The 15,401-nt window shown below is 39.7% G+C and overlaps 1 protein-coding gene across 1 annotated transcript in view; it reads left to right on the forward strand.

Annotated features, from left to right (window-relative positions):
- Nucleotides 1–15,401, forward strand: part of LOC128526433 (protein unc-80 homolog) — a 50,325-nt gene that overhangs the window by 31,285 nt on the left and 3,639 nt on the right. The window contains exons 40-62 of the mRNA XM_053498263.1: nt 442–531; nt 614–715; nt 900–1,080; nt 1,318–1,583; nt 2,366–2,500; nt 2,630–2,768; nt 2,864–2,960; nt 3,057–3,227; nt 3,943–4,035; nt 4,136–4,354; nt 6,154–6,354; nt 8,268–8,391; nt 8,593–8,718; nt 8,818–8,941; nt 9,115–9,321; nt 9,486–9,670; nt 9,916–10,081; nt 11,365–11,544; nt 11,808–11,955; nt 12,247–12,303; nt 13,018–13,099; nt 13,374–13,491; nt 14,195–14,400. Coding sequence (XP_053354238.1) covers nt 442–531; nt 614–715; nt 900–1,080; nt 1,318–1,583; nt 2,366–2,500; nt 2,630–2,768; nt 2,864–2,960; nt 3,057–3,227; nt 3,943–4,035; nt 4,136–4,354; nt 6,154–6,354; nt 8,268–8,391; nt 8,593–8,718; nt 8,818–8,941; nt 9,115–9,321; nt 9,486–9,670; nt 9,916–10,081; nt 11,365–11,544; nt 11,808–11,955; nt 12,247–12,303; nt 13,018–13,099; nt 13,374–13,491; nt 14,195–14,400 — 3,417 coding nt within the window. The remainder of the gene's footprint in view (nt 1–441; nt 532–613; nt 716–899; nt 1,081–1,317; nt 1,584–2,365; nt 2,501–2,629; nt 2,769–2,863; nt 2,961–3,056; nt 3,228–3,942; nt 4,036–4,135; nt 4,355–6,153; nt 6,355–8,267; nt 8,392–8,592; nt 8,719–8,817; nt 8,942–9,114; nt 9,322–9,485; nt 9,671–9,915; nt 10,082–11,364; nt 11,545–11,807; nt 11,956–12,246; nt 12,304–13,017; nt 13,100–13,373; nt 13,492–14,194; nt 14,401–15,401) is intronic.

The raw sequence follows: 15,401 nt of genomic DNA on the forward strand, positions 1-15,401 counted from the left end.
CCGATAACAGTTTCAATGTCCAGGCGTGAAGGCGAAGCAGGGTCGGTAATATTTATCCAGCAACAAGGGCAGAGAAATTCAGAAGCACGGTCCTTAAGCAGGCAAGGTCATACACGTAAGGATATACACAGATAATCCAAAGGGCTAGACACGAGACAGAATCCAAAAAACGGGCGAGGTCGAACGCAGAAATAGAGCACTAGGAGAAATCGCTTAGGAAACGGGACAAAAGGCACACAAGTGAGATACATCTGCGATGAGTGGAACTTTCGGTGTCCCTTTAAAGCCAAGAGTAAAATGCCAGATTAGTAGCAGGTGCACTCAGGTAATCAACTCAGGGAGCGTTAAAAACCTTGGGTGGAGTTATGACCTGGATGGAGTGGGTTGGTTGTGCTGGCTCATGACAATATGTCGATCCACAAATCACTGTTTTTTTAACAGGAATGTCTCGAGTTCTTCAACATACCCGAAGCTCGTTCAGCCAACTACTTCCTTATGGACAAGCGCTGGAATCTCATTCACTATGCCAAGGTGTGCATTTCAAGTGTTAATGAATTTATTTAGCTTTTAGTATAGCATTTCAGTTTTAACGGCACCATTCGTCCTTTTGTAGACCTATGTGCGAGACATCTACCCTTTCAGGAGATCAGTGTCCCCACAGCTCAACCTGGTCTTCATGGAACCAGAAAAGGGGCAGGAGCTCATTCAGAAACAGGTACTGTACAACCTCTCTGTCAGATGTTCTCTTACAGTAAGTATTCCTTGATAAACCAAGATGGTGGAATTATAAAGTGCCATCTTACTTATTCTTTTTGTAAAAATGGTTTATAAATGTTACTTACACAGAGGTGAATAAATTTTACACAGGGAAAGTTAATAACAATAACTAAATTTTTCAGGTGTTCTCCAGGAAGCTGGAGGAAGTAGGCAGAGTTCTCTTCCTCATTTCCCTTACACAGCGTATGCCTGCAATGCACAAACAGTCGCACGTCTCCTTGCTTCAGGAAGACCTGCTGCGTCTGCCCTCCTTTCCTCGCACAGCCATAGATGCCGAGTTCACTCTCTTCAATGAGCCTCTGGGTAGCTCTTCTGAAATTATTCGAAATATACACATTATGGCCAAAAATGTGTAGACACCTGATCTTCTCACTCAAGCAAACTTCTGGTCATATAATGCACACGCAAAACACTCTACAAATATAAATATACAGTATCTGTACAGCTTTAGATACTGTAAGTAAAATGTAAAGCATGCTAATTAGAGCATGTTAAACCTGTGGTTTGTTTTATTTTGTTTCGTTTGTTTTTTTTATTCAGGGAAAGAACTCTTTGGCATGGACACTTTGCACAAGGTTTTGTGGATCAAGCTGTTAGAGGAGATGTTTCTGGGTATGCCTAGCGAGTACCCGTGGGGCGATGAGATCATGCTCTTTCTGAATGTGTTTAACGGTGCCCTTCTGCTCCACCCTGAAGACAGTTCCCTCCTTAGGCAGTACACTGCCACAGCCATCAACACCGCAGTGCACTTCAACCATCTGTTTTCCCTGAGTGGCTACCAGTGGATACTTCCCACAATGCTTCAGGTGTGAAACACAAATAAAAGTCCTCATTACCGGGCGCATCAAAACTGTAAGTCTTGTTAGGTTGTATCTAGTTAAGTGCATTAATACAGAATATAAATTCCATGACGGTTATGGAACAGCTATGTCACCAAAAAAAGTCACCAAGTTATTTGATTATTAATTATTAATATAATTATTAATTAATTTTCTCTCCTTCTCAAATAAAATATTATTTCCTATTGATTAATGTAACAAGATGACACATTGATCTGGGGAAAATTAATATGTCAGCATTGTGCAGGAGTAAAAGTACTAGTTTATTCTACATTGGCCAGCCAAAATAAAATAAAATAATAACTAATAAAATTACATTAAAGTCATTTGGATTTAAATAAGCAAATAATTAAAAGCCTTTCTTTAGATAATTACTGCAGTGAGTAACATAGTGTTTTTTTTTACTGTACTTCTTTTTACTGTTTCTTTTACTGATGCAGTGTATGTAGCTTCTTTTCATTTTCTTAAACAACCAGGTCAGAAGTCGGACAAGGAGAATGATTAGTCTACATCAAATAAAGTGATCAATTTAGATTTCCACATGCAAAATGTGACAGGAAACAACATTGTGGCAAAAGGAAAACCACTTGTTTTATATGTTGTCTGATCATGTAGAGATTGCCTCTATCAATCTATGCATAGTCACTCTTGAGCAAAAATATATATTTTTCAAAACACTGTAGGAACAGCGATTACTGATAATTCTGTTTTGTTCTTATTTTCTGTAATCTAATTGTTCTTCACGTCAGACATACGCTGATTATGAAAGTAACCCATTGCTGCGTCAAGGCATTGAGTTCTGCTGCCGGCAATTTTACATCCTCCATCGCAAACCTTTCATCCTGCAGCTGTTTGCCAGTGTTGCGCCACTGCTGGAGTTCACTGTGAGCACATAAATCCTTATAATTCACAAGTACCTTTTATGTATTTCATGCTCCTTTAATCATATCCATTAGACAGATCAGTTGAAAGTATTACCATTTTTAAGTAGCACTGATAATTTCTTCCATCAGACCTGCACCAGTACTGGACTGTCTAAAGGTGTGTCAGCACAGTGCCTGTTCGACCTGCTGGTGTCACTGGAAGGAGAAACAGCCGACCACTTGGATGCTTTGGAGCTGGTCAAAGCTGAGAAACCACTACGTTCTCTGGGTAAGAGTTCTCTAGGTTAGACACCCTCTCAGTAAACACTTAATAATACATGAGTACTAAATACACTTTTAACATATGCATTTTCTTTCATTCAGATTTTTGCTATGGCAATGAGGACCTAGCCTTCTCCATCAGTGAATCCATTAAGCTATGTGTAACAGTGGTGGCCTACGCTCCTGAGTCCTTCAGAAGGTGCACAACCAAAAATACATCCATAACCTGTGATAACACCACCTGTGATAACAACACTATGCCAGTCTTTAAAGCTCCTGCTGTCTCCTCTTGCAGTTTACAGATGCTAATGGTTCTAGAAGCGCTGGTTCCTTGTTACTTGCAGAAGCTGAAGAGTAATAGCCAGGCCCTGGAGTCAGCGTCTGTAGCCAGAGACGAGATTGCAGCCATAGCTGCACTGGCAACCTCTTTGCAGGCTTTGCTATATAGTGTGGAGACATTGACACGGTTTGTTTCCTTTTCCCTTTCTCCACACAGCCATATCTATCCACAACCTTCCTCTTCGCTTTACAAACATGTAACTATAAAAAATGCCCTTTGTAAGAGCAAAAAGTGAATAGGCTTTTATGAATAGGTGCTAAATAATAACTGCTAACAGCAACCTAGCTCTAATTAAAAGGTAGAGATCACTAGGTTTGTCTTTGGTTAATAGCTACCAAGGCTAAACACTAACCTAGCTCTATTCAAGAGCCTAACCTTATTTACTCTATTTCTAAAAATAGAGATGGGCAGAGCTGGGTTGAACACTGAGTTGGGGTAGGGGCTTTTGGTATATGAGGTCACAATATGGGGACAATCTAATTTGCCTGTTTATGCCCTGACTAGAATGAAATGGAAACAGGACAAACAGCTGGGAATGTCATTCTGCCTGTTTTTTGTCTGTTCACACCACAGTAGAGACCCAATTAAATGTTTAAAAAGTGAATGAGTAAAAAGTGATGTTTGCATAATAGAACTAATGCATAATTGTACTTTAGTGCTTAATAGAACTAAAGAAAAAGTAAAAAGTGTAAGCCTCAGGCCTACCATCAGTCTAAACTTTATCTTATTTATGACTACATTTTATATACATTGTTTGTAACAATGCCTTATTTGCTGTTTAATGGTTTGAAGATTGATGGGACCATTTATGGCAATTTTCACTTTGCCTTTCGTTCCCCAGACCTATGACTGCACCTCAAATGAGCCGCTGTGATCAGGGGCATAAAGGAGGAACTGCTGCCAACCACACCATGTCCGGAGGAGCAAATACCAGGTCAGGGCGTTTCTCTGAGTATGGTATTTTAATTTATTTTTATACAGTACATCAACAAGTTAAGAGTGTACGTTTGTGAAAAGTATAAACCTATGCACAGAGATAACCTGCACCTGCTAGAGGAGGGTCAGGGGATGCCCCGGGAGGAACTGGATGAGCGATTTGCCCGTGAGGAGTTCCGTCGGCCTCGAGAGTCCCTGCTTAACATCTGCACTGAATTCTATAAACATTGTGGCCCACGACTAAAGATCCTGCAGAACGTCGCTGGAGAACCCAGAGTCACTGCTTTAGAGCTTCTGGATATAAAGTCTCATATGAGGTATGAGCAAGAGAGGAAGAAAGAATGATTGCACTGTTGATCATCTGTTAAATGCGTATACATATATCTAATACCTTTTTTCCTTAAAAAAAGTTTTTTTAACTTAAATTTTGATTTTGATTTATCAAGCTTTAGTATTGCTTTACATTCAGTGGGTGCTGTTTTTTCATTGTCAATGTACAATCTGAAGAGACACAAGAAGTGTTCAATTATTGTAACTGAAGTTATGAATGTAGTTGAGTATGTATGAATTGAATGTAATGACAGTATTTATATAATGCCCACAAGGCTAAAAACATTTGAAGTTGAAAAGAACATTTTGGACACGACACCAAATGTCAAATGTACAAACATAAAGGAAAATCAATCAAAAAAAGCTTTTTGTATGCACACAAAATTTATTTGTATGGTAAGTCCCTCTTTTACACTCATTCAATTAACATCTTTCATCTTACACCTGTGCCTGCTTAACTTGGCACAGCATGGTAGCAAATGTGCCACAATTCATCCAATCAGAGACTAGAAGAGGTCATTTTGATATTGTACATTTACATTCTTCTTTTGTAACACTGTGCCAAATTGAGTGCACACAGAAATGAGAAAACAGTGGTTCACTTTCGAGTCCTTTTTATATTATTAATGTGGATTTGAGGTTATGCTGAAGCATTTCTGACATAGTCATCCTTCTGGGTGACAGCAAAATAGACCCAAAGCACGATGCAACCACCACTATGCTTAACATTTAGTACAGTGTCCTCAAAGCTGAATGCCTCAACTTCAGTGAGGAATCATGCACAAATACAATGCCACAGAAAGAATACAAAACACACTGACTAGCATAAAAGCACTACTATCCTCTTGAGTAGAAAATAATTTCAGTAAAACCAAATAAGCCATCTGGTGAAAAACTATTATGCTAAAGTGAACACTATCTCCATTATAAACAGTATATAAAGACAGCGAATGTAAGCTGATACGAAAACTTGGATAAAACACTGTTTGGACAGCTTGATAGCTAGCTAGCTAGCTCATGTTTATACTTGTTTTTAACTACATAATTAGCTGTCTAGCAAATAAGCCTCTTAGACTTTTTCGTGAGTGTTATCAAACACTTAAGTGAAATGTAAAAATAAATACAGAGCTTTTATAGTGTAAAACATTAATTATACACATAGTGTAGCTCACTCGATTAGCGAGTTGCTTAGCCATAGGTGTTCCAGTATTAATTTATGTGCTGTAAATGCAGATATCACCATTGTTTTGTATAAAAATAATTTGCCAATAAATATCACATTTTTCAAGCATATAAAACTTAAAATACCCGATAATATGAGCTATGTATGCTCATTTGTATCCAGTGTATCTGACATTGCTGGCTTAGCATTTGGTACCTAAAGTCAATTCAAGGTTGTTGTTTTTGTCATTCCTCTAAATACTGTAGCTGGAATAAATGTTTTTTTCCCCTAAGGGCTGAGGTTCAACACATAATAGAGTGACAAAGTTAAAATGACAAATAAAAAAGTTACAAACAGTCATGTAAATATACAGGAAATAAAAAATATAGGTAAGTACACAGGACAACAGAACACTGGTTTTTAAAATATAGCACGCATTGTCTTTTAAATAGCTCACAGTCTGTAGCAAAGTTTATTTATACAAAAAAACAAACTGTTACAGTAAACCATGAACTCAAATATTATGAGAGTCCAGTCCCAGAGAGGAAAATTTTGAAATACAAATACCAAGTTAAAGCAGAAGAAACGTAATCCTTTATGATCGGACGCCTGTATTTTATCTAGGCTGGCAGAGATTGCACATTCGCTCCTGAAGCTGGCACCATATGACACTTTGACCATGGAGAGCCGTGGCCTGCGGCGCTACATCAACGAAATGTTGCCCATCACCGACTGGTCATCGGAAGCAGTGCGTCCGGCTCTTATCCTTATCCTGAAGCGTCTGGACCGCATGTTCAACAAGATCCACAAGATGCCCACGCTCAGGTGCGCCCGCCCACAGGCTCTGTACTCCAGGTCTGTCCACTTTTCCTTAGTCGCCGTTTCTGTCTGCTTTTGCCTCCCACCCTCCGTCCCTCCCTCCCTCGCATCTCTTTGAGATGCGAGGCTCATCGTTGTCGTCATGTTTCGGTGCTGCTCGCTTCGTCTGTGGCCACAGCTTGTAAGGTGTTGATGTGTTTGAGTGTATATACTTTACTGTCCAGGTGGGTATAAGGTAAGTCAGCCTGGGTTATATATGTTCCTTCATGATTAAACTGAGAAATATCACAATCGACCTACTGGTTCATGGCAGCAACAAGTAAGCTTCTATATAGCTGAAAGTCTTACATAAAACACGCTTTTTGGAACTGTTTTATGCCAGAACAAATCTCTCTGTTCCACTTTTATATAAAGTACATTTTGTCATGTGGGCAAGGTCTGTGTTCCTTTGCTTTTGTTCATTATTCTATTTTTAAATAGGAAAAAAAATGTTTTAAATATTTCTGTAATCAACAAGTTAATGAATAATTGTTCACAGTGTCCTGAAATATAAAATACATGAATGATAATATAATTTCTACAATTTATTTTTTATAATAATAATGATAATAATAATAATCTAAACTGATACTTGTGTTTGACAATGTTTTAAGTTCCCCTTCAAGATTAGCAACGTTACCTCACGATCAAGCCTAATATTTGTCACTGCTAGACATTTTTCAAGTTAATGTCTATCCCTTGAGATCGCAGTTCAGTAATTCACGTCTAACCGATGCTGAACCAACATAAAAGCACAAGATAGAACTCTGGAACAGTAAACTGTAACCCTCACAGTCTAGTCGAGACAGCACAAAGTCCAGATTCTTTTCCTGACAGCCTGCAAGGGGGAGAAAAAGAAATGCAATGAGCACATCACTTACAGAAACAAACACTAAGTCACTTCACCGCCATAACTTAATTTTTTTTTTAAAAAACAAATTGTAACGTATTTGCTGTTCATATGCTGGAAACACATTTCAGTTGTAGCTAGCTAGAGAAGTGTTGCCTGGTTAAAATAATTTTTAATGCCGTGACCAAATGCAGTGGGCCAACCCAAAGCAGACCTTGCTGGTGATCTGGAAAATATAGCACTACTCATCAGATGTTTTTTAGACGTTATAAATAGGAGGCCGACATGCTGCGGCGAGACTGACATCAGCGGGACGTACTGTATGTGTGCTATCTGGGTAGTGATCCCGAACAGCTGATCAGTCAGAGGGTCCAGGATATCTCTATGGTTATCGCATGATGTTTGAGAAATACAACCAGAAGTTTTGTGGTGCACAAAACAATACTGAAAAAAAAAAGAATGTAATTCCCACAGAACTGCTATAATATCCATATACTGTATATCTGACAATCAGCCACTGGAAGCAACAATGTAATGCTAGTGTGCTATTGCTACTTGACTTTGAAAAATAGTTTTAAGTTCTTATAATTTAGTTTAAGTTCTTTATAAATGTCTAGAAAGGATTTGATAAAATAATTTTATTGTAAATTTTATTATTTTCAATATATTTAAAATAAATTGGAATTGTTACTTGATAAATTATCTAAAAACATAGTTGATATTGGTTGCTGTAAAAAAAAACTAAGACCTTTTTTTCAATTTGGTCAGATTTAAAAAAAGAAAATGAAATGAATGCAAATGCACACTGACCTGCTAATTTAAAAATGTGTTGTTTTATAAATCATTTTCAAAAAATGGTTCACTCTTTAATTGTATGTTTGTCATTCTCAAACCAAAGGGACATAAACAGACACAGTCAAATAAAGTTCAGAAAGATCTGGTTTTGTGTTGAGTGCAGTGTAGCACTGATCTTTGGCCTCCATACAGTATGTGTACTACTGAAACACTCATGTTTGTGGATTTTTCCTAGACGACAGGTGGAATGGGAAGCAGCCAGCAGTCTGATCGAGGGGATTTGCATGACTCTTCATCGCCAGCCGATAATTTCCTTTCTCCCACACCTGCGCTCACTTATCAATGTCTGTGTCAACCTGGTGAGCATCACTGATCTTGCACACTCTTTATTTTGGTAGATTGTACACCTTGTAATGACCTGACATACAAAACAAAATATATAGCAGATTTATCAGCAGGTAGTTACACTGTATGTAACTCTGAATTGCACACCAGTTTGCTTTGTGAAAGACTAAATACATAATGCCCTGGTACTGAGAGATGTGTGTTGATCTGTTTAGGTGATGGGTGTGGTTGGACCCTCCAGTGTCGCAGATGGTCTGCCATTACTGCACTTAAGTCCTTACCTCTCTCCTCCTCTCCCGTTCAGCACAGCTGTGGTTCGCTTAGTGGCCATGCAGATACAAGTAATACACTTCAGCTGTTTGTTTAAGCCAATCCTTTGGGTAGATTAAAGCCATTTTAGAAAATATTTGATGCAAATTGTACTTCTCTTTCATTTCTAGGCTTTGAAAGATGACTTCCCGCTCAGTCAGGTGATTTCACCCTTTACCAATCAGGAGAGACGAGAGGGCATGCTGCTTAACCTTCTGATACCATTTGTGCTGACTGTTGGCTCAGGAAGCAAAGGTCAGTGTCGAAAATGTTGAAATAAAACGTCAAATAAATGTATGCAGGTCCATAGACTGTCCCAGATTTTTGAACAGTCTCTTTTTAAATACCCTTTGTGTGTTCATCTCATTATAACAGCATACAGTACATATACATATAACAAGCATTTTTCTTTGTATCTTTTCTCACAGACAGTCCTCAGATTGAGCAAGCAGAGGTTTTCCTGCTCCTGCAGACGGTCATCAACATCCTGCTGCCTCCACGTATCATCAGCACATCTCGGAGTAAGAATTTTGTTTTGGATGCATCCCCGGCACACTGCTCCACCCCCGGAGATACAGGCAAAGACCTGCGGCGCGAGGGACTAGCCGAGTCTACTAGCCAAGCCGCTTATCTAGGTACATAAGTTCACGTGGGAGCTATAGACCATAGAATATGACTTGGAACTACAAATTTAAGTTGTGGATGCAACTGTGAACCATAGTTTTAAGACATACAGCTACACTGAGTGATATTGCATTGCTTGTATTAAAGTTGTAATTCTTTTTATTCTCACGAGCAGCTCTGAAGGTTGTGCTGGTGTGCTTCGAGAGGCAGCTGGGTAATCAGTGGTACAGACTTAGTCTGCAGGTGAAGGAGATGGCTCTGCGCAAAGTGGGTGGTCTTGCTTTCTGGGATTTCATCGACTTCATAGTGCGCACTCGCATCCCCATCTTCGTGCTCCTGCGCCCCTTCATACAGTGCAAGGTGAGCAAATTCTGGAACTGGCTTCTTTATTCTGTCCTACAAAATACCCAGCATGCAATGCAACTACGCTCTTTTCATGGTTTTAAAATTCCAGGAAGTAAGAATATCATAATCAGGGTAACATAAGGATCTATACACAAATGACTGAGACTGCTCAAAGTGACATTATGGAGGGAAGCTACATTAACTGGATGTATAAGCGAGCTCTTTTAATGAACTGACACATTTTTTTTCACCTTTGTCAGCTCCTAACTCAGCCGGCAGAGTCTCAGGAAGAGATTACAGCCCGTCATCACATCGCCGACCAGCTGGAGAGGCGCTTCATTCCACGCTCACTCTGCAAGAGCTCATTGTTTGCCGAGTTTAACAACGAGCTCAAGATCCTGAAGGAAGCCGTGCACAGTGGCTCAGGTAAGGATGCATTAACTGTTTGAGTTTTCACTAGAATCAAAGAGTTGATTAAAAAAAAAACTTATTATGCATAAGAAAAATGGATGTTTTACTGTCACTATAAATACAAGCTATACTAAACTGAAGGTCCAATGGCTGTGGTATAGCTACTGAATTATACTTTCAGTAAGAAATAAAAAGTACAGTGAGCGCTGTTCTACTTCTCAAAGGAAAAACAATCAAGAAAGTGGTGTAAAATTAGCACAATAAATTACCAAAAACACTAACAGATTATTATCTTTCAATAAAAGTATGTCCCAAAATGTCACGTTATTGGGCTACATTAAGCAAAGAAAACAACTAAGGAGATTTGCAAAACAATTCCTGTTGTGTAGTAGCTCCCTAATGATGATGGCTTCCAAGTTAAGTCTGATTCCTTTCAAGGTTTCTTCCTATTGCCATCTCAGGGAATTTTTTCATGTCACCGTCACTGTTTTTGACAATTCTGATTTATACATATTTTGTCACATACACATTTCATACACAAGTCCATAATTTTCTTTTAATTCTGTAAAGCTGCTTTCTGCCAATGACCTTTACAAATAAAATTTAATTTCATTAAATTGAAATTACTGGAGCTAGGTTATGAACCCTTCAACACATTATCAGAACCCGGAAGAACGGTGCTGAACCGTCAACCATGTGGAAGAAATGTGGTTGGGGAAAAAACATGAATAGAGAACACTTAAATACTTGCTGATGAGGGATGGTAGAAAATGAACAGTTTGGGTTAGTACAGTTTCTTTTTATTTATTTAGGGTTACATTTAATGTTGTGGAATTAAATGTATTGAAAGTTATTTCCTGTTTATCACTGCTATAAAAGGTATATCCCTCATTAACCTTACTTTTTCCTGGGACTTACTTCCAGAGATAACCTCACCATATGAATGTAACTATTCACACAGTATAAAATTCGTTTGTAGAATCGTTTGCCATACAAGTCCCTGTGTATGCATAATGTATTAAAAAAATATAAAAAAATGTATAAAAAATGTATAAAAAATGTATAAAAAAATAATGCGCAGAACGAAACCACATTACTATAAACCTGTGGTTTGTATTACAGCTGATACTACTGTCTGAGCCATGCAGTAACAAAAAAACAAATCATTATCTTCTGACCAATGGAAATCAGCCAATCAGCATTTCTACATCAGACATGCTGTATGTGTTTATGATACATTGCTACTGTACAGGCAAAATAAATGCTGCCTACATTTTGCTCTCTCTCTCTCCCGTCAGCGTACCAAGGAAAGACATCCATCAGTACCGTGGGCACCTCCACATCAGCATACCGGCTGAGCCTGGCCACAATGTCTCGCTCAAACACAGGCACAGGGACAGTTTGGGAACAGGACAGCCAGCCGTCCCGCCAGCCCTCACAGGACACACTGAGCCGCACTGACGAGGAGGAGGAGGAAAGTAAAGCCAACCCTCCCTCCATTACCAGTTTATATTTTACAAAGGAATGATATTTGATCGAACATTTTTTAATTGCTTACATAATAACACATTCAGTTTTTCTTCTTAATAAACTGGTACATGTTCCAACCAAACAGACTTTACTAGAAGGCAAGCAACGTGTTTAACTTGCTCATTCACTAATGCAGCTTTTGTAGTGTAGCTGAGGCACTCGTGGCATTACCTAGTTATGCACTTTTCTTCCTCCTTCTCTTTCCCACTAGATGATTCCATAAGTATTCCCAGTGTGGTAAGTGAGCATGAAGCTTTCTTACCCAGCTTAATTACACAGCGCCGTTTCTCCAGCCATGCCACAGGCTCCGCCTCCACACAGCCAGAGACGGGTCTAAGCACCATGCTGCCCAGTCACAGGTAAACCCTCCCCCTTTATCATTCTTCTGCCTAGAGTAACACTAACTGTAAAGTAAAAACAGACATTCATACAAACTTCTCCACTTTAAGAGTCAGTACTCTGAGTCACTTTGATGAAATTTCTGTTTCCTTCATAGAGCCACACTTTTTGCTGGAGGTCACCACATTTTATCTTAAGCTTACCTACATGACATAACCATATCTTTCCTTTAAAGAAACGGCTGAACGTCAGCTGTGACTTGCATGCATCTCCAGTCTTTCCCCTAACCTTGTTCCCTGCCCACTCTGCAGTGAACCCAATGTGCTAGATGAATCCCAAGGGCTGCTGGAGGAGGGTACCCTGTCACGGTACAGTGTCACAGCCCTGTGTGTGCGGTGTCTCACTGTGTGTGTGCCGGGGCTGGGCCTGCCTTTCCCTACTCATCACATTCACTGACTCTCTGGACAGCTCTCCTTGTCTTTCTGATTTGTTTTCTTTTAATCTTCTACCCTTTCTGTCTTGCTGTCCTCTAATTGGTTTTGGTCTTTCTCTCTGGTATGGACACTAATACTAGACGTCACTACTTATTGTCACTGTGTGGTACTCATGTCATTTCCAGTGACCTCATGGTGCCATGGTGTTCATTCATGTTTCAGGCTTTTTTCCACTGCTCAAATTGGAGTTCCTTTCTGGGGTGCCAATCTCGGGGGCTGAGGAGTCTGGTCTGGCATGCACAAATCAGAAAAATAATATTTAAATATTATAGTTTAATGTCCTCTACTCATATTCTTAATTAAATTCATTTTAAAGAAATGAAAAATGAAAAACACAATGCCAACACCAGCTCCTCTAAATCCCTTTATGGTCTTGTGAATGACATTGCAGGTTTCTAATCTGCAATTCATGTGTCATGATTTGTCTTTGTCACTGTGTTTGATTAACGATGATCCCTGGCCTGGTCGGAGATTTGTGAAATGGACACACTTCCTCTAAACTCTCCTCTGGAGGATTTAACAGGGATTGTGTTCAGCTCCCTTAGCCTCCCTCCTTGCTCACATGCTGCACTGTGGATTCTCCTACAGGGTTGCAAGCGTCCAAAGCGAGCCAGGCCATCACAATCTCTTGCTTCAGCCACCACTTGGTCGAAAAAGGGGTCTGAGGCAGGTAAGAGGGCATAACCAATCTGTCATCTTAATGTTTTACAGCAGTGTACACTCTGGGGAGGGGGTCTATAAAACTTGCAAAACACTATGCAAAAAAAAGATGGTTCTAAATAGGTTTTTCTTAGCTTTTTTGCTTTCAAAAAATGGTCCTTTTTGACAAAGAAACATGTTAATGTTCTTGCACTTGTGTCAAAAGAACAGTGGCTCATTTTTGCCCCAGGTTTTGGAGAAAGAAAGCTTAATGGTTAAATAAGGGACGTGATTGTGTTTCTTAGGTTCGTCGACCACTGCTGACCATCCCACGGATGCAGGATGAATGCCGTGGACGGCAAGGAGCCAGACTCTCAACTACTCGCAGGAGCATTCAGCCCAAGAACAAAGCGGTTGATAGAGGTACATGTGTATATGTGACATAAAAATACAGTGTACTAATTAAAAAAGACATCTTGTTGTTTAGAGTTGGTTGAGAAGCAGCGATCAGAGCTCAGGGTCAGCAGGTATACTGTGCCCCTTGAACAAGTTAAGCATTGCTGGGTCCAACAGAGACAGTTCTGGACACTAACACAAAACCTTACATCCTGACAAACGAGGGCTTCTTATATTTTAACCATTTGTTTTTTGTTTTTGTTTTTTTCAAAAAAAAAACATTTTAGTCGTGTCCAATTCCTCCCCGTCACTAGGGGGCTCCCACATTAAGGCTACTAGTACCACTCAGTCGGTAGGGCCGAAGACTATCACGTGTTTCCTCCGAACCACAAGGAGCCAGCCGACCGTATCTTTTCTAACTGCTCGCTCACGCACCGTTGGGGGCGGCGTAACACACTGGGAGTACAGCGCTATCCACCCCTTCCGCTTGCGTGAGCTCAAGACGCTCCTGATTGGCTGTAGAGCCATGATTAATGTGGGAGCACTAAGTACCTCTCATCCCTCCCAGTCAATCAGCTCTCTCTAGACCTCTGGCTGTGAGAGGTTACAGCATCACCCAGGAATCGATCTCGGGATCTCCTTGTGCTAGGGAGAGCACTTTCGCCACTTGGAGGTCCGTTTTTGTGTTTCTTAACAGATTGGTTAACTGCTCTGATATTTCTTCCTTTAGTACAAAGTGACCAGAAGAGATCAGTCACCTTTACAGAATCCCAGGAAGCTTCTGGCAAGTCACCTTCTGCTACACCCACAGCCAGCACCGCTCTTCTAGGAGCGACTGGAACCAGAAGATCTAGCCACTCGTCCATAACTAATGCTCCCACTGACACGCAATCTCCCTCCATCAGAGCTGAGCAACACACCCTAGCACACCCACAGGTGGAGTTTTATCATTTTATTTTATATTGATTAAAGTACAGTATAACTGAAAAAGTGACATAAATACTGTACATAACCATTTTTAGAAATAATGAAAACCCATATGGGAGATCGTTGTTTCATATAAGATATATCTATATATTTGAAGACCTACCAACATTCTTGAATTTTGCATAGGAGTCCCCTCCCCACAGTAAAAATGACAGATGACCTAATCAACATAGGAATCTAGAATGAGTGACAGATGTGTAGGTGGAAGCTCCACCCCACCCCAATCTTAAATTAATTAATACTCTGGGTGGCGTAATCATCTTAGCCTTCAGTTGCTTTCAAAATAAACAGAGAATACTTTGGGGTGGGGAATGTAAAATGAAAATGGCAGTGGTCGTTTGACCACTGACAGCCAACATTAGACAAGTAAATATTTACAGTGGAACCTTGGAATATGAGTTCCGGGAAGCGGGCTCGTATTCCAAAACACTCGTAAACCAAATTTCATTTTCCCCTAAGAAATAATAGAAACTCTAATTATTCGTTCCACAGCCCAAAAAAATAAATATATAAAAATAATTAACACAACATATTAAGTAAAAATAAAAACAAATTAACCTGCTCTTTACTTTAAAAAGTAAAAATAAATCCAGACAGATAAATGTTTCCGTTTATGCACGCAGGCGCTGTGTGTGTGTGTGTAAAGCCCCTCCAGTCCCGAAAAAAAGGGTGTGAACCAGCACAGTGTCAAATTATGTGCGTGCACACATAAGAGAGGCTGAGGGAGAAAATGGATTTTTAACCTCTAATGAGACTTTCTTTTGCTTTACACACGCACAGTACACGCACGCTGCACACACCGCTTACAAACACAAAATAAAATTTTTTTTTTTTAAAACACGTGGTCACAGTGTTATGGTAAACAATTTACGCGTGCACGGATGTTTTTTATACCAGTGAGAGACGAGCACTAAGACCCAGCAGGGGAGATGATTACCCACAATTCCGCA

Source organism: Clarias gariepinus, chromosome 6 (assembly GCF_024256425.1).
Source record: "Clarias gariepinus isolate MV-2021 ecotype Netherlands chromosome 6, CGAR_prim_01v2, whole genome shotgun sequence".
Classification (NCBI taxonomy): domain Eukaryota; kingdom Metazoa; phylum Chordata; class Actinopteri; order Siluriformes; family Clariidae; genus Clarias; species Clarias gariepinus.